Here is a 19,765-nt window from a genome sequence, read left to right as displayed (position 1 = left end):
AGTTCGCAAGGAGGAGAAACCACAAGGGCAGTAAAGACACTGCTGTGAGCTTTTAGCTGTGCAAACAGCAGTCTGTGAGAACAACACACTGAAAACCTCTTCTCTTTCAAAGTGTAGCTTTCCCCATTATGCCAGGTTTCTTTAATGATTTTGAAAGTAACCCAAGTGTTGCTGTTCAGCATTTGTGTGGAGGGGAAACGAGAAGAAATTAGTGGTGCGTTTATCAGCCTTTGCTGGATTTTCCTCAGCTTTGGGGGGGTTGGAGGGCTGCAAATGGTGCAGGCTTGGTGGACATTTGATCCTATGGGTGATATGGATACTGGTTTGTTAGGAGATCTCTCAATAACCTAGCACTTATTTTCTGTTTATTTTTTATTGTCTTGTGTTTAGTTTACATGCACACACATAGTATAATTTTAATCTGCCTCCTGGTTGTTAGAAAACTTTGTGGGTGCTGTTGTGAATAATCTTAAACAGAACTAGATGAAATCGCTGTCCCCTACCCTCTTCACTTGTTTACCCCCTCACCCTGTTCCTTACAAGTTACAGGTTTTGTGAGCAGAGGTTTTTTATTGCTTTTGTTTTAATTTAAAGCATAGACAACAACACGTTTTCAAGCATGTTTTACTGATTTTTTTTCCTTGATGATTTGGGTAAAAACACCAAGGACGCACAAGTTCATGTGATTGCTTTATTTTGTCACAGGCAGGCCTGTTCACTGGTCCTTCCCCTTTTATGCTACATTAAAAGAATTTCCTTCTTTTACAATCATCATCTGGTAGTTTGTGCTCTTTAACAATAAGTTTTAATGTGTGACAGTTTGAACAATGTTCATACGTGGTATTTTACTTATTGTTGAGTTCCTCATATCTATTTGGCACAAGGAGTAAATTTAGCCCTCGGTCTTTTTCCCTGTAGCACAGTGTGGTTGAACAAGAATGGGCTTTTTGGAATCAGATATGCATTGAAATCTACACTTACTTTCCTATGAGCTTTTTAGCCTTGCTCATATTTATTTATGTTCTTGACCCTTCATCTATAAAAAACAAATAATGCTATCTGCTCTGTAGGAGTCTTATAATAATTAGATAAAATAATACGTAATGTTATTTAGCCCAGTGCCATCCATCTGGTAACTGCTTATTAAACAGTAACTATTATTAATAGGACTGAAGACATTGATTAGACAATTTCTTCACTTGTGCAAAGGTACTTTGGTGTTTCTTTGTATTTCTTTGACTATGACCTTATCCATTCTAGAAGACATGAAAAGCCACAAAACCATACCAACAGACTAGTACAGTTAATGGTTTTTGTTCTCTGAAGTGCGATGTATAAGTAAAGTATATGTCCTTGGATTAGAGTAACGAGAATAAGGCATTTTTATAAAAATAAAAAAAAAATATGGAAATTAAAGTATTAAAAGAGCATCTGGGTTATAAAAAAAAAGAGTGTATAGATATAGTTAAGGAGACATCTTTACCAATTGTTCTTAACTCTTGTTCCCCATTGTAATCACTGAAGTTTAAGAAAAAAACAACATGGTTCACTTCACACCATAAATTTACTCAATCAGAATTTCCAGAGGTGGAGCCCAGTAATCTGTACTTTCAATTTTATGCATAGCTAGGATTGATGCAATAGAAGATTGATATTTTGTATTAATCAGGATTACAATATTGACATACCAACACACACACACACACACACACACACACACACACACATAACTACAAATGATACAAATGAGAATTTCATGAGCTACGTTCCAAAGAACACTGCCATTCCATTGTGCATGTTCTATGAGTATGTGGCTTCTAGCCAATACTTTTGGGAGATCCTGGGTTAAAGGAAACTACATAAACTTATCTATGCCTTTAATATGCTAATACAATTTATGAATCTTTCCAAAGGGCATGTAGAATTACTTTTTAAAGTATTTTAACTATGGGACTTTTTACAGCACGTGAATCTAAATCAGAGACCTGTTTCCCCAGTAGCACACAGGAAGTGATAATCTAGATTCTCCATGAATTATTAATAAATATTATAAGATAGGAAAAAGGGAACATAACCACTTTTTCATACCTGGTTATCTTGTTTTATTAAATTTTTGCCATCATTTTTATAGTTGGTCAACATTTCTAAAATTGATAACATGGAGTTTTAAGACAAATATAAAAGATCTGTAAGTGCATGATTAATTTTCTAGGTTAAAGTATGTGCATACTCACATTGACTCACAAGTGAAAAATAATATTTACAATATCATGCACGATAATTATTTAGGAGAGAGATGAACACAATTGCTATATTTAAAAATAATAAATAATTTGATTTTGTTTTACCCCAAGGCTGTAAACATTCATCCTTTTATCCCTAACTCTCTTACATAGTGATATTTTTCTTTGTTATTTGTATTTTTATATAAAAAGTGTTTGAACATTTAGACAATTACTTCAACTCCTATAGTAAAGAACAGTTCTTTTCCAAACCCCATTTCCCACCTTTGATAATATTATGCCATTTGTAAATAGTTATCTTTTTTTATGGTTTTTTTTTTTTTTTTGGTTTGCTTTTTAAGATTTTAGCCAATATCCATTTGACCTTGATGTTGAAATGTTGCTCTTTTTAAGCTCTTATTCTTTGTTCATGGATGCAATGTCACCTCATTTCTGAAAATATGAATTAGAGTTGGTTTTATGATTTTTGTTTGCATTGTCTGTTTCTGCCAAGGTCCACCTATGTTTATCTTGTGTTAATCTCCTTGTGGGAGGCTTTGGTCTAGTGTGTCTTGGATGTCCATTTGTATTTATGAGTGAGGCCTAAAAAATTATTTTGAAAATTTATGGGCCTTGATGAAACTTATAAATTCATCAGCCTTAACTTTATTTAATGAAATCAGAAAGGCAAAAACTCTCTCAGCCTTAGTTTCCTTATCTATTGGATGAACACATGTCAATACATACCATTAGAATCCTGAATCATTTCTGTGAGTAGAAATCTCTGAATTATTCTCCGCTAATATACAGCAACTATTTTACACAAAGGATTCCAAACATAACAATAATATAACTACTCTTTTAACATTGAGTCTGCCTAAAGCAAGTGTTAATTAGACACTACTTCAAATCTTACACTTCTTCTGTATGACTGTGAGCAATTTGCTGAAGTCCTTTAATTCACAGTTTAATTCCCTACAAAATATGTAAAATAATTGCTGAATGACTTACCTAGATGATTAGATTAAAAATACGCACACATGCACAGAGAAAGAGATGTGCATAGTTATTGATATATAAAAATATTTCAGTGAGCTATGTCTATCAAAATTTTATTTTCTGACAAGATAATGGATGAAGGAAAGGCTACTTCCTCTGATTCTCTGAAATCTTGATAATAGCTTCTCTGTCATATGCACACGATTTTTGTCCTATCGATACTTATTAATCTGATACAGTTTGTTGGATTTATTATCTGTGGATCATATGCCAGGTTTACAAAGTAAATAAAAGTAGAATTTTTAACTTTTATTTATATGATTTATTATTATCATGGCATACAAAGAAAGGACAGCTGTGCATATCAGTTCTAGCTGACCCTAATTTTTTTTATTTAGTTTTTCTACTTTGCATGGCTGTTATGTTTATGGAGGTCAGGTATGTGTTCTACACCTTCAGAGCTTGCCTCCAATCCTTTTAGACCAATATTTAGAATAAGCATGTATTTCATGTATTCTGTTTCGCCCTTCTGTCCTTGTACTTCTCTTCGATTTGCCAACTAGATAGGCTTAAATCCCCTTGGAAGTGGTTTTCCGTTTATTTAATTTATTTATTTTTGGAAGCAAAGTGGAAGGGGTGGTATTTAAAGCCCAGGTACATCTTTTGAAATGCCATTCCACTCAAATTTATCCCTGGTTCTTGCTGAAATCTCTGATCCGGGACTTAAGGGTGTGACTTCAAGGCAACTTTGATTTGCAATCATTTAAACATTTTGAGTTGTAAAGGAAACATATTGGGAAAGGTAAATTCAGTAACAATACATGTGTTAGAATAACGCTGCTTTGAAGATCAAGTGTTCTGTTATCTACATTTTTATGTGTTTAATGTATCTAGTCAATTCCGTTGGTGATTCACAACAGGATTATAATGGGGAAAAGAGCTCTGGGTTGAATGATTTACAGATTTTTGGTGCTCTAGTGCCACCTACTGCAATATTACTAACTATTGCTCTCCCTACATAATGAAGATACAGGGCACTTGTGTGTGGGGAAAAAAAAGTGTAGAACATTGAGTCCCCAGAAGGTTAAAGCCAAAATGTTTCTGTAATTAATAGAAACACTGAGAATATTACTGTGCTCCATTTTATTATATTTATTTGATGTATTTAAAATAATTTAAAGGAAAACTCCATACAGTTCATTCTTTAGAAAAACTGAGGCTCTCTCTTTACCTGTCATACATCTTGGCATGTGCTCACTTAATCCCTACTATTTTATGTAGTTTTCTTTACCTATTTGCCATCTCTTCACAGTATTGCTCATATATACAGTTTGCATACATCATAATCCTAATTTATTAATATAAGCTAGTATTTGATATGTACTTATCATGCATTGGTTATTAAGTATTGTATGCAAAGATTCTACCTGTTTTTACCAGACCTACTTACTTAAGTAACAGAAGATTGTTACTTTAAGTAACTCCGGAGCTAGGGTATAGAGAGCATAGGGCTGGATACATACATCAAACAACTGAGGTAACTACTTGGCTCATTTGCTTTGATTGCTCAACCAGATTAATCTGTGACAGTCTACTGCAGCTAAATAGATAGTTCGTGAAATAATTAAATGTCTCACACAACCAACCTTTTTAGGTCTTTTGGTTTAACAATAAGGATTCATCCCAGGTGCTTCTACCTATGGTTTTAACAATATTCTGATTATGTCTGCACACATGAAATTAAACAGAAAGTCATTGCTCATGTAACTTAGGAAAAATTTCAAAATGTGATAGAGGCATTGAAGAATTAGTACAGACATTTTGCAGATAGTTTCTTCTAAATATCTAAGCAATGTCATTTATCCTCTACCTTCATATGCAGAGACCATCTCTACAGAAGTATTTGTTAGTGCACTGATTGCCTTTGACTGTCCCTTAAATATTCAGTATTTTTAACCAGGTGATTCATGTAGGTCACCTGTGTGCTCCTATTTTGAGATTCATAAATTTTTGTGATTTCTAAAAAAAATAATTTAAAAAAACTTTACATTTAGGTATTCAAATGGATACAGACTATGGAAATTAATGTCTTATTTCAAGTTGTACTGCTGATGTGGCTGCAAAGTACTTTGATTTGAATGTTGGAGTGATCTTCTCAATTTAAAAAAAAAAATTTATAGTGATTCTATGAGTTTTTTTGAGTTGTTAAAAATTTTCATGTCATGTATCATATTGAGTAAGAAATCTTATTTATACTGAAAATATGCTTGTAGAAAATTTGTGGCCATGAGAACAAGTAATTTTGGTTTTATATTGAGTCTAAATAGGTAATGCTGAAGTCTTGGAATTTTCTTTAAAAAAGATGAAAGTGGGTGTATGTGTGTGTGTTTGTGTGTGTGTGTGTGTGTGTGTGTGTGTGCGTGCGTGTGTAGGTATAGGTATGTAGGTGCAAGCTTGAAACCTCATGTAAATAAAATTTTTAAAAAAACATAAGCTACAGTATTTTAATATAGCCACTTGGTGGAGGAATTTAAAATTGCTTTCAGAGGTAAATGACTACACATGTAAATATATGTTCAATTTGAGAAAACTTTATGGAAAGTATGCATGAACAAAGAAAGGAAAATATGTCAGAACTTAAGGAATTATTTTGTTTTCCAGGGATGTTAAATTTTTTTCTATTTGCATAAAAGATGAAAGGATTTGGGGAAATATTGAGTATTTAAACACAATTATGCCAGAAATATGTATAATTCTATTCCCAAGCTTCAGAAGCTTTCACAGCTTCTCAAGAGACCTATGGATTATAAATTTTTTAATACTTGTGTTTTTCACTATAGTTTTGTTGACTTCCTGGTCATGAGAGTATCTTATAATAAATAAGTTTAATAAATCTTTCATTTTTTTCCTAATCTTTTTCTGTACCTTGTTTACAACATTCATTCAGCAAATTATGATTGAATCTGAATATCCATTTTCAGGGTCAAGTTTATTTTAGCATTTTTAATATCACCAGTAATGTACTCTGAAGGAAAATCCCGATTAAAATGCTTTTCAAAATTAACTTATGAGCTATTAATAAACACATTCTCCTAGAACCTAAGATAGTGTTAAAAGATTTCCCTTGCTATGAAGTTCAAATGAAGAAGAAAGCCTGTGAGGACAGACTTATGAGGGAAGAGGGAGGCCTGAGATTGAGAATATGGCCTGCAGAGTCGGACAGGCTCAGACTTAACCCTGGGCTAGCATGCACTAGCCTTGCAAAGACACTTGAGTTTTCTGAGCTTCATAGGGTTTTTGCAATGCTTAAGTTAAAAAAGAAAAGCAAAAGGCTTAGTATAGGGCATAGCACCCATTAAGCACTCAGTAACTTTTAATGACTAATAATAATAACGTAATACCATTTCTAGGTCTGTCTTTAAAAAAGATAAAACTCTATTTCAGTAATTTACTTTGTTCTCCTTTTCTGAACTCTGATTAAAACACTGTACATTACATAGTTTCTTTTAAAATGCATTGCATATGAACTGCTTGGAATTAAATTCATTTTTTTCTGAGGTATTTAACACAGATAGGGCCCAGTGAACAGTCCACTACTTGCAAACATTTCTAGCATACTTACTCTAATATTCAAATTTTTTTTCTTTAAAAAACATTCATTTCCTCAACAGCGTATATTTTCCTTTTATAAAATACTCTATATCTTGAAGCTACATATTTCAATGGCAGCACGCTAACAGGTCAGATCCCAAAAGTCTAGTGGTCTGTGAAATAAGTGTTGGAGCTGGGGCATGTCCACGGATTCCTCTTTTCTCCGTTACCAGATTTACTACCTGATTTCTTCTTTATATTCATTGATCTGATGGCTTGTATCACTCTCAGGAAAAAAATTAAACCTCCTTATCAGAACCACTAAAGCTTGCTCCTCACCTTTTCTCCTAAAGCTGTTATAGTCAGATCTGTTTGATTTCTACCCTGAATTTACTCTCAGAATCATTCAAGAGTTAACTTATTGACCACCTACTATCTGGAAAATTCTTTAGCTACAGCTGCTGATCTTTCTCTTTCAATGCTTGCTAATCTGCCACAGAAGTAATTTTAGTCATTAGTCTGAATTGGGTTCATCCATGAATTAAATGTCTTTGTAGGCTACTGGGTGTTGTGTCATATGGAGTATAAATTTTTCCAGGGCAAGGACCACACCGTTGTCACATTCAACCTTCACATCTGATCACATGCCCTCAAAACAATGAATTCTTCTTGAACCCAACTGAACCAAATTAACTCATTTCAGGGTTCAAGGAGTTACATGTTGATATTAAGAAAGAGTGTATAAAAATAATTTAGATATTTAAAAGCACATCTCTTTCTCAGATAAAGAGAAATATATTGTCTGAAATGTATTTATATGCTCAAAGCAACTTGAGTGTTTTAAATTTGGTGATATACTGTATCCTTTACCATACCATGAGGGATATTTTTCTATTCATTTATTACATGAGAATTATTATTTAATGCTATACTAATACTTTATTTTTTATTACTACTTTTGCAAACCAATAGAATTCTAAGAACCTAAGAGGAAAAAATTATGAATAAGAGGAGAGAATAGGTGTTTAACAGAAAAATAAAAATAACAATAATTTATATGGAATAGAATAATAAAAAAATTACTAAACATGAAGAGGGAAAAAATTACCCATAATCTATATAAAATAATTAAGTCATGTGCCACATAACAATGTTTTGGTCTACAGTGGACCACATATACAACAGTGACCCCATGAGATTTTATCAACTAGTGATGCTATAGCAATATTAAATTGTGAAAGTACATTCCATGATGCTTCACAAAGATGAAATCACTTAATGATGCATCTCTCAGAGCATGCGCCCATTGCTAAGCAACGCAATGAATGATCAGAATGAACGATCAAGAAAAAAATAGAGAAACATAATAAGAAAATGCATATTTTAATAATTATACACTACCCATCAGTTATACACATATACCACCAGCACATGTACATAAAAATACATTTCATTCCAAGGCCTAAGCCACTGAGTGTTGATGAAGAATACTGTGGTCATACTCCTCTGGTGGCACCTCTGAGGGGAAGAGATGTTTTCAGATCAGTTTGTCCTCAGAAAATGACATCTCATGGCAGGAAGACATCTTAAATACTAGTCCATCCCTCATTCCATTCAATGCTTGGCTCCCTTTCACAATCTCATTTAGATATCATTTGAAAAAGAACTTAATGTTCTTCTTGATTGTCATTCAGTAAGATAGGATGAACACATGTGCCTTTACTCGAGACTGAATGCAGCTTCTATTGTGCCAACAAAGCTGCTCTTTACTGCAATCTCACAATCTCCATGTTGAATCCAGTTGTGCCAAGTAGATTCCCATGTTATTTGACCTAATTGGTTAGCTTTGCTAGCCTTCTTCTTAATTGCCACTTAACTTCAGGATTCTGTTTTGGAGTCTCCTTATTTTATGCAGCTTTGGGGATCTCCTTTGCCCCCATAGCTGCAATATCCAGCTATATGCTGAACTATAGTTCCAGTCCAGGTGTATCTTGAGCTACCAACCTCTGCATTCAAATGCTACTGAAAAATTTTACATGGAATCTCAAGCTTATCAAATTCTCTTCTTTCACTTTCTTTTTCTTTCTTTTTTTTAGTATAATGAAATTCTCCATGACCTATCTACTGTAATTCACTTTAATGTGAAACCATCAGTATGAGTGCTTTCTTTAATAGTCTCCCACATTCTTGCTCCCAAAGATTTCCAGTCTTGATGGCAACTTCCTAAGTGTTTCATGGACCCTTTCTTCTCCTGTTTCTTTGGGGATGCCATTGTCCTCATAAGGATATTGTGTCTCTCATTTGTTTTCCTGTAGTCCCATGATTTTTTTTGTTTTGTTTTCAGTCTTGTCATCTGTTAATCCATTTTCCATTTCTCAAAGTTTGATCTAAATTCAAATGCTTCTTCATTACATCCACCTTCATGACATCACTCCAGTGGCTATCCAAAGACTGTGAAACAAACCTCAAATTCTTATTTCTCTAACACTATGCCAACCATACATACACCTGTAGATCATGACTTAAATGCATCCAGAAACCCCGAATGCCACTTCCAGCAGCCGGCCATCAACCTGAAAATCTAAATAAGATGTTTCACCTATGTACTTCTATGGCACATTCTAAAACATATGGAGAGGAAAAATAGTTTCAAAGAACTAAAAATACTGAAAATTGAAACTTTATAAATGTTCTAATATAAAGATGATGTGTAAATTTAAATTTGCCATATACTTGCATGCATATGTAAACTGAAGTTTTCTAAGAGGTTTTTGTTTTCCATTTTGCTGGGCAAATCTCAACTTCTCTCAGTGGTGGTAAGAATGAATCAATGTTTCTATTTTCTTCATTTTATGTTCTTATTTCAAAGGTTACATATTTAATATAGACATATTTTTATTATTCAAAATAATAATTTTAAGAACAAGTTTTTTAATTCTGAATGATTCTTGACATTCACTTGTTCCATCCTGTTTATGAGATAGGTTTGATAAGTACCTCAATATATTATTAAGTTGTATATACATTATCATATATAAGCACTGACTTCTCTTAAAGTTGACAGTAAATCACATGACAGGATTCTCGTTACTTTTAAATATTTTAACATTACAAATAAATAAGTTAGAATACAAATATTTGTTGTCTAAATGCGTGTTAAAAATTATCTGAGATATTGAAGAGAAGTCTAAACATAATTATGTTTATTTAAGAATTAATATTTTTTAACATTTATAATTTATTAATATTTAAATTTCCACATATATTCTTAATAAACTATTAATTATTTGCATAATAATTCTTTAAGAGTAATTTGCCTTTTTCAAAGCATAAAAAAGCCTTGACTATTGAGATATTTTGTAATAATCATTTCAAATATTCAAATTACAACTGCATGAATGGTCTTAAAATCTGTCCAAATCTTGAGATAAATAAATTAAAAAAATAAAAATTCTACCAATAAATTTTTATATATTACACACAAAATAATAGAGAAATTAAATTGCAGGCAGTTAAAGATAGATCATGTAACTTAAATGTTATCATTATTGAAAATGTACTATTTATTTCCTGATTAAAAATACAGTTGACAGTATGCACTGAGAAGATATGTAAATCACTGATACAATTCTGACTTAATAATTGTAACACACAATTCTAAAGTTGACACATTTGACATATTCTGAAAATTGGATAATTATAGGCATTATTTTTGTCATTAAATAAAAATTCTTTCCCAATAATGAAAACAAAATCTACTCCAACACTAATGAAAACACTCCCAAATCTGTGTAAGAAGTATACTCTTTTAATTTTTTTTAATTTTTATTTTTTTATTCTTTTAATTTTCTAAAGGTCTAATGGAATTTAGGTCATTCCTGAATAGCAGGTTGTGATTGATTTAGGACATCTTCTCAAATGAAAGTTAGCACCTCTTTCATAGACAATTAGTTTATGCTCAATTTTATAGACAAGTGTTTTTGTAGAGAGACGGATATGTGGTAGAACAAGGTATCAGTGTTTAAAATGGTAAATGACTTGGTACCATTGTGAGGGAGCTTCCATTTCCTCTGTCCTGACTCTGCAGTCATAAATCTTCAAATGATAAAAACTGGTGAGTTAAAATTGTAACACATTATGCAAAAGAGAATGTTCTCTCCCTAATATTGTCAACAAGAATGTTATCACTGGGAACCAATAATCTCACCAAAGAGATGGTTTGGAGACAAAGTGGAATTGGCCACTGAAGCATATTTCCTAATCTTAACTTTCTATTTGTGAAACTAGAGCGTAAGTGTGTGCAAGGATATGGAGACTTCTATATGGGAGAGCAGTTCTCTGAACACCAAGCTTCATATACCAGGACTGAATTTGCTTTGTTGGAAGTAAAGACTTTAGAAATGCCACTCTTCTGGGCTGGGGTTGTGGCTCAGTGGTAGAGCGCTCACCTAGCACGTGTGAAGCCCTGGGCTCAATCCTCAGCATCACATAAAAATAAGTAAATAAAATAAAGGTATTGTGTCCAACTACAACTAAAAAATAAATATTAAAAAAAAAGAAATGCCACTCTTCAAAATAGCATAGCATTGTTTGTTATATTGGGTGTTTGGACTGATTCTCCTTCTAAAGTTTCCTTGTAATTCAAATCTAACAAAAGAGCGGGAGTGGATGCTAAAGAGAGCTTGTTGCAACATTTCTCTCAGAGCAAAAGGGATCATTGGAATCCTGCCAACACCAAAAATTGATCTAACCTAAAAATAACACATGAATAGTTGCCATGTCTGTAATGTGAGCAAACATTGGTGAATAGAATATTAAGCTCAGTCCTTCCTCCCTCCCTTGCTCTCCTCTCCTCTTCACTTCTCTTTCCTTTTCCCTTCCCTTCCCTCCCTTTTATTCAATGAATAGTAGATAGGAAAATACTATGGTTAGGCTTTCAATTTGACCCCAAAGACTGGAAATAGCTACTGGCTCATTGTTTCATTGGTTATGTTGGCAAATAATTATGAGTGAAAGTTTGTTACTAAATGGATTGAATTGTGAGTCACCTGGTTATATAATTCTAGATAGTGAATATTATCATTGGAAAATAACTCATGTAACAAGTGCACTAGGACTTTGGATTTCTATAATCACAGAATAATTATGTGATATTTCCCATGTATTTGCAGTTCGGTATGATTCAGATTGGTTTTATCCATATTTAGTGAAAATTTACTTTTAGCATTAATGGATGAAACTAGGGTTTCTTCCTGTCATTCCTATTTATATTTTCTTAATTTTCTAATCAGAAATATCCCAATTTTAGTTCTTTTTCTCATCTCCCCACTTCTTTTATAGTTTTCCCAATCTTTCCATCTTCCCATATTTGTGCCGTTTTCTATCACCTAACCTTTGAACTGAATTAATTTGAGTAATTTTGTAATATTTTAGTTTTGATTAATTGAATATTTGAAAATGTATAATTTGCTATTCAAAGAAATTAATACATGTTAAACAGAAAAATTAGAAAACATTAATTTCTATAATTCCAGAAATCACATGTAAGTTTAAAAATAAGCAGTTTGGTATATTTCCCTATTCTTTCACAAAAAAATAGATTTGTTCATTCAAAAACCACATGCAAATTTAAAGGCCTTGCATATGCACTGCTAATTTACCCTGAAGAAAATTATTCCCAAGTGCACATACACATCAATTGTGCAGGTACTTATTTAACTACTACTTGGTCACAAATATTTGCAAAGCATTTTGCTCCAAAATGGGAAGAGCTAAATTAATTAAATGCTTAGGAGAAAGCACAGTTATTAATATAATTCAGCTTCTTATTGGTGCAAAACTCATAGGAATGTCACCGTGTAATGGTCAGCTGTCGACATGATTTATGCCATTTATTATTTTTAAAAGGAGGGGTGTTTTGCATTTTTTTTTATTTCCATGTGATAACCTCTGCAGAATGAAATCCCATTTCTAGTTTCCACTTTGTAATAAAAACAGGTTTGGTTTTTCAAAAAAAAAAAAAAAAAAGTAAATTTGAACTGTGGAAAATATTACTTCTGTACCTTAAATTGTGTTTCTTTTGTTATCATAAAGTTGAGGACATGTTAACATTTTCATAAATATGGGTCATTTGTATACCTATTTGTGAATTTTGTTTTGTTTTCCTTTACCCACACTTTTTTTTTGCTTTGGTTACATTTTATTTATTTATTTTTAAAAATTTGTGTGTATCTAGAATTTTTGTCTTTTCTTTTTTCCTCTTGGAATCTTGTCTCTCCTGATAACCTTTTTCTGACTTTATCTTTCTCCTTCATTTTCTTCATCTAAAAGTTTTTTTAAAATTTCCTTTAAGCATCTTTACCCATTGTTCTCCATCCTTCTGAATCCAAATGCTTTGAAAAACCCAGAAATTTAATGGGAAGGCAGCAAAGGAAAGATATTTTTAAGACCATTTTCCCCACTTCTATCTCTTGCTACTATTTTGTAGATTGGTTTATTATCTAAGTCTGCATATTGTATTTCTGCATGCACTTGTATTTGCACCCACAACATGTCTATGACACACATGTGTAGTGGGCGTGGCATACACATTATAATGGACTAGAGAGTTGGTATATTCAGGTGAATTTGAGTTTCAGGATGATTCATGTATTTATTTCTTCTTTTTTTCCATCTCCCATTAATATAGAAGGACTGAACATCACAGCAATTTCCAGTGCTCTGCCTCCAACTAGCCCCTTACTGACTTCCACCACTACCCCCTCACTCGCAAGCATCTCTGAAAGAGAAAATGACTCCTCAGAGACCACATCTTCTCCTAGTCCAGGTGATCCTTCAGCCAAGTCTCCCTGGACCCTTTGGATGATGCTAATGTTTTTGCTATGACAGGTTGACATAAAAATGTTCGTAACTGAAATATATTAGGAAAACCTTATCTGTTTAAAAATATTCTAAAGTAATCAAACAGCTTTTCTTTATGTGTGCAGTTTCTAAGGATGTATTTTATTCAAGTGCATAAAGTGTGGGTAATATTAAGTGTCTATAAAATATTGATTGACTAATGTCATGCATATGTGCCATTAGGAAGAGGGAAAGGGAAGGAGGAAAGGCCCTAAGTAAATCAGGAGGGGGAAGTTTTTCCAGTGTCCTCCATCTCCACATTCAGCATCATTCTCTCCACTCACTCAGGTTTGCTGCAGCCCAGGACACATTGGAACTCCTTATCAGAGCTAAAGTAGAATCTTCCCACTCCTTTGTTCCATTCCATGTTCATATCATCAGAAAATTATTGAACATAGACAATTTATTTTTAAAAATTTACTCTGAGGATTGTTACCTCAGTTTTGTTATGTGGGTTTCTCCCAAAGATATTTGCATTATTTAAAATTTATTTTAATTAACCCGAGTTGTAAGACCTGACAGTGTAATTTAAGGCAAAATATTATAGCAAAATATCAGATTGATGTTAAAAGTACTTTTGCTCCTTAGAACATTCACGTATCAATAATTCCAGCTCACTTGCTGGTCAATATTAAGTCTGCTAGTATATTCAGTACATAAGTCTACCAACAGGACAGTTGCCCATGTATTTCTGAAACAATGTGCTAGATGTCATTTTCTTAAGCAAACTGGTTTGCAGACATAATATGATAAGAGACGAAGCTATGTGACTGCTTAGTAATAATGCCATTTATCTTAATTTGTGAAACAATATAACACAGTCACAAAAACTTTGTTTAGAGTATGTTGCAGTGTTTTGAATACAAATACTGATGAAATATATTAGTAAGTTATTAAATAAACGGATAATGTCTTCTTCAGCAATTACTGGCTGATATTTAATCTTTTCCTCCTGCCACCAATAGCAGAGAGGTGGCTAGAACCTATTGAAACATCTGAATTCATTGCCTGATGTTTCTACAAAAGCAGTGTAAGGATGGAGTTGCTGATGCTAGGTGGAACATTTCATTCTAAGTTGTTATTTTGAGCCATGTCACAGAGTGTCTGCCATATTAAAGGTTCCATGTTTCACTTCACATACACACTAAAAGTCATACATTTGAGACATTTCTGACTCTTTACTCCCACTTACTATCTTTTTTACCTGAACAAAGTACACTCATAGATTTTCAGAGAGAGCATATGAGGAAAAAGGTTTAAAATTGAAATAATTGGAAACAAGGATACATAATCTTAAAATACTAATTTATTTTGGCAGTATTAATTTGATGGCAAATTTTGCTTGGAAAAGTGTCTTCTGCTTTCTAATAAAAGGACACATTTTATTATATAGAAAACAAACTTGCCATTGGGTGATATTTCAGTTATCTGCTACAACAAATTCTATATACACTATTTGATTTATGATTATGATTGATTTATAATTTAGAATGCAGCCAATTTTTTCTTGCTCACTGATAAACTCAAGGAAAAATCCTTTAGTTCACTCTTCTGATGATATAATATGCACCATTCAAAATAGTTGCAACGTACACGAACTGTGGTTACCTGAGTGTGTATGTGCACATGTGTATATAAGCAAACACGTGTTTAACTGGTTCTACACTTCTCCTAGCAATAAATATTATCAATCTGTCAAAACTGTCAATATAGTATTTAAAAATACTTGATGTTGATTTACATTTGTTATAATGATGAGCATTTCCCCCATTCTTTTTGGATATTGTACATATTACTCAGATGCCTACTACATGGCTTGTCCATTTTTCTGTTTCTTTGTGATTCTTAAGAGACATTAGTTTATTGGAGGAGCAAGGAAATGTTCCAGCATTCAGTTTGTAGTTGAAGGAGAATTTGAAATGATCATAGAAAGTTGAAAGTCACAAAAGCAATCCGGAAACGTGAATCCTCTAAGGCTTCTTCTAGCTAAAGGAGCCCCCAGGAATCTGGGGACTGGGAACTCAGGTGCCATCTTCCTGCCAGGTGAGCTTCAAAATTGGCAGGCACATTTTAATAGATTGGGTCACTTCACAGTTTGGTAACTATAATGGAAACTTGCTCCTTTTTAGTCTCTTAGTGTTTGGATTTTCTCCTGCAGTGGAGAAGACTGATGGAATGATCTCATTTTCTTGCCTAGGTGATCCAGTCTCTCAGACGCCTGCCCCACCCACGCACACCGACTCGCAGGCGCCCTCTTCTGGAGGAACTGACCCGCAGACACTCAGCAGCACGGCTGTGCTTACCACACTCACGGCTACTCTGAGCAGGCCTGATCCTTCAGGTTTGCGGGTCTTTTAGACTTGTACAAATATGAGGAGTACACAACAACTTCCTGTATTAAAGAAGGGTGTGAAAAAATCCAGCCACTTGTTCAATGTATAGCACTTGCTCGTTGATATAGTTGGAATTTCGTAATTACCCTTAGGATATGAATATGAAATCACATAACACAGGACATTCTAACAAACATGAAATAATAAAGAATGCAGATTGAGGCTACAGCAAAAAGGGCTGGGGAAGAGCCAGTTATCATGATATACTGTGTTTCTTTCTATTTTAGGCAGTTATTGTACAGTGAAATTTTGTTGCTAGTAATAAAGAGTAATGAGTCTTTAAAACCTCAAATTCACAAACAATCATGAAGAACAGGTGATTGCTTGTTATTGATGAAAGGCACTAAAGAATGAAATTATATTTAAAAATTGAAAAAAAGAAATACCTGCTTGTATTTTTCTACCAATTGTCCAGATTCTTTCATATTAAGCATCTTTGTATTCATAACAACACAAAGTATTCTTGACCTATCTTTCCAAAAGTAGTGTCTAAATCCTATCATGGTGCCATTTTTTTTTTTTTTTTTTTTTTGTCCCACAGATAAAACAATCATGTCCCTTCTCAGGTCATAATTCCACACATTCACATATGTAAATTGAGTGGCCTGAGTACTTGGATGTTAAAGAAATAACATCCAAGTACACCTGGTAGTAGAGTAGTGCTTCCTGGTACAATTCAAACATGGAAGTTAAGCACATAAACAACATAATTATTTATTTTGAAGGATTAATGCTGTCTTCTTGGCATGAAAATATTACAAGAAACCTACACATGTTAAAAAACTAGAAGAACTGTCCCTGCCTCCAGCCACATTCCACTTAAGCCAGCTGCCAAGGGAACCACAATAGACTATTTGGTGCTTTCAGTAAATTCATAGACTCAGAAGTTGTAGAGGGGAAGAAATTGTAAAGTAACCAAAGAAAACTGACCCCTGGAGACTGCTTGTCACATAAACTCGTCTACTCTGCCTTCATCAAAGAATCCTTCTTCTCACGGTGGCTAATTCCACTAATTAAAGATCTATTTTGAGGAATCAACCCGATTAAACTTGTAAATGCCATTCCTAAACTGTGGCTGAGATTACCTCCCTAAGGAGGGAAATGTGGCTTCCAAATGAGGAGGTAAAGCAGGGAATCTGGAGAAGTTGAAAATGGGGTGGGGGGGGGTACCTCAGGACCCGCATGGGGACAGGGGTTGTATGGGAGGAAAGAAGAGGCAAGTGAGAGAAGAGCAGGAAGGAAGGTGGAAGATGGCTAGAGACAAACCTGGCTGCTTTCAAACTTTGCAGACTGGCAGTTCTAAGTCTAAATGAATTTTAAAAGTATAAATAAATAAACTTTCCTACTCCTCTGCAGCCCTTTTTGGGATCCAGAACTGATGAACTGGTGTTTACTTCATTCATTCTCTTTGGTGGCTTTAGTTAAATGTGGGTGTTTTGTAGGTTTTGAAGACTGAACTAAGAACTTAAACTCAATTAGGAGGGAGATGTATTTCCAATTCCAAAAGAAGGAATGTGTTAAATTAGGGGCTGCAATCCATTAGCAATTGGAAGATGCCTGCATATGCACATTAAAGCCATTTGCAGAATGTGCATGTGTATCACAGCCGAAATGCAGAGTCTCACTGCAGAGGGGCGTAATTTCATATCATTGAACTGATGACCCCAGCTATCCTCACTGAAATAACCAAACAAACTCTGGAATAGGGGATAGCTCATGTTTCTTTTCGCACTAGTCACACTGCAGTTCAGGATGTGATGTCTGGGGGACAGACTGTAATGTACATTAAGTGCTTTGAAGCCTGACAAGGAAAAATCTTAACTGAGTACAATGTGCAGCTTCTATAACACTAGATTCTATACTTATTATCTCATCTATTATTAGAAAATAAGGGAATTATTTCAGTAAAATGTACCAATACTGTGTATTGGGTCCAAACCAATTTGATATTTTTCTGGTAAGGGAATTTACCCAGTGAAAGTAGAAGTGTAACCTTCAGCCAGAAAGAACTCTGAGCTCAGCTACTGAATAGGCAGGAGCCCATTGTTTCTATTTTAAGAAAATTAAAACTGAGCACCTGCACACAGAGATCCTTCCCTAGAGAGGTGCACTCATGCGAGGTTCTCAGCAGGTGCCAGGCCCTACTTCCTCCTGTGTCAACCTTAACACAGTCTTTTATATGCAGAGTTTCATTTTAGTCTTCATGTTATCTGCATCACCAAGATAGCATCCCTCTCTGCTGCTCTGATATAGTTTCAATATTACCTAAAGCAACTCTCAGCTAAAAAGCTTGGCCACCCTGTGCTGTCCAAGCTACTTCCTGGGACTCCAAATATTTTTTAATTTGTAGTCTGATTACAAAGCTGTATAGGTTTATGTTTCCCACAAACCCACATACTTTTAGCACAGTTTTGCAGAATGCATATATGGTGATACAGCAGATATGCCTGAAAGCTCCTGCTCTGCCTTAGCTTCAGTAATCATATTTATGTGGGCTGTCTAACTACTGCCCTTGCGTGATAGGATCAAGTGACAGTACTGATGGCCCTTCTGATTGCAGGTGTCCCTGATGGGAGGAGACTAATCAGCACCATTCCTGCAGCCTTCACTCCAGCAGTCACCCACACACCTGCATACAACAGCTCTGCTGTCTTACCTGCACACACCACCAACATCAGCACCACAGAGAACTCCTCAGGTTTGCCTATGCTGTTGCAGGTGCTTTAGGCTACGGATAATGAAATAGAAACTAGAAACTGGAATGTATCTCTTGTATCACTCCAAATATTATTTGCAGGCTTCCTGATTTATAGAATTTTACATCTTGATACTAAATTAAGCACAAGAAACTTACCAGTAAGCTTTCTCTGGACATGTTTTTATTACTAAGATTATAAAGGTTTGTGGTAAAAAAAGAATAGATAATGAATGAGCTTTCATGTCATCTAGCCCTGGGATCAAATCCAGCTTCTTCATTTTTCTAGTTGATTTTAGGACCAGTTGCTAGTATTTTCTGAATATCGATTCTCCCTTTTGTAAAAATGGATATAATAATACTCATTTCATGAGATTGATATGAAAAACTGAATGTGCAAAAAAGTCTGATATGCAGTGGATAATACAAAAGGGTAACCAATCCCCTTAATATGGAAAATAAGGAGAGTTGAAATTGAAAGGAGAAAGAATCGTTTGAAGAGGATTACACATCAGATAAGAATAAAAATAGAAGATGCATAAATTGCTATCAACTTATATGATGTTTAGTTCAAATTACTTGAAACATTAATTATCTAAAAGGATTTGTCATAGGAAATCTTTGGTTCATTTGATTATTTCAAAAATAAGCAAGTATCTGTTCAAACAAGGATTCCTAGAGCAAACATTTGATGAGCACATTATCTTTGCTAAAGAGTTTCCCCCCTCACCCTTTAATAGAACAAACTCATTAATTTTTATTCTTCTGTTCATGTCCTTATAGGTTCTGGCAATACAACCCTAGAAGTCCAGTCAACTACTCCATGGAGCACTGCCCCTCTAACCACAACAAAAGGTGACAACCATACTCTCAGTCATGCAGTTGTACTCTCATCATTACTGTGGATGTACTCACAGCCTGGTCTTCCATCTCTTTTTCCGGGGGCTGCTTTCTTTGTGATGTTC

The 19,765-nt window shown here is 34.1% G+C and overlaps 1 protein-coding gene across 1 annotated transcript in view; it reads left to right on the top strand.

The window, feature by feature from the left end:
- Positions 1-19,765, top strand: part of Ptprc (protein tyrosine phosphatase receptor type C) — a 120,962-nt gene that overhangs the window by 40,251 nt on the left and 60,946 nt on the right. Inside the window, exons 3-6 of the mRNA XM_076872930.1 lie at positions 13,501-13,638; positions 15,910-16,053; positions 18,666-18,803; positions 19,584-19,655. Of these exons, the coding sequence (XP_076729045.1) occupies positions 13,501-13,638; positions 15,910-16,053; positions 18,666-18,803; positions 19,584-19,655 (492 nt within the window). The remainder of the gene's footprint in view (positions 1-13,500; positions 13,639-15,909; positions 16,054-18,665; positions 18,804-19,583; positions 19,656-19,765) is intronic.

This window comes from Callospermophilus lateralis, chromosome 13 (assembly GCF_048772815.1).
Source record: "Callospermophilus lateralis isolate mCalLat2 chromosome 13, mCalLat2.hap1, whole genome shotgun sequence".
Lineage (NCBI taxonomy): Eukaryota > Metazoa > Chordata > Mammalia > Rodentia > Sciuridae > Callospermophilus > Callospermophilus lateralis.
This window is presented reverse-complemented; position numbering and strand designations above follow the sequence as displayed.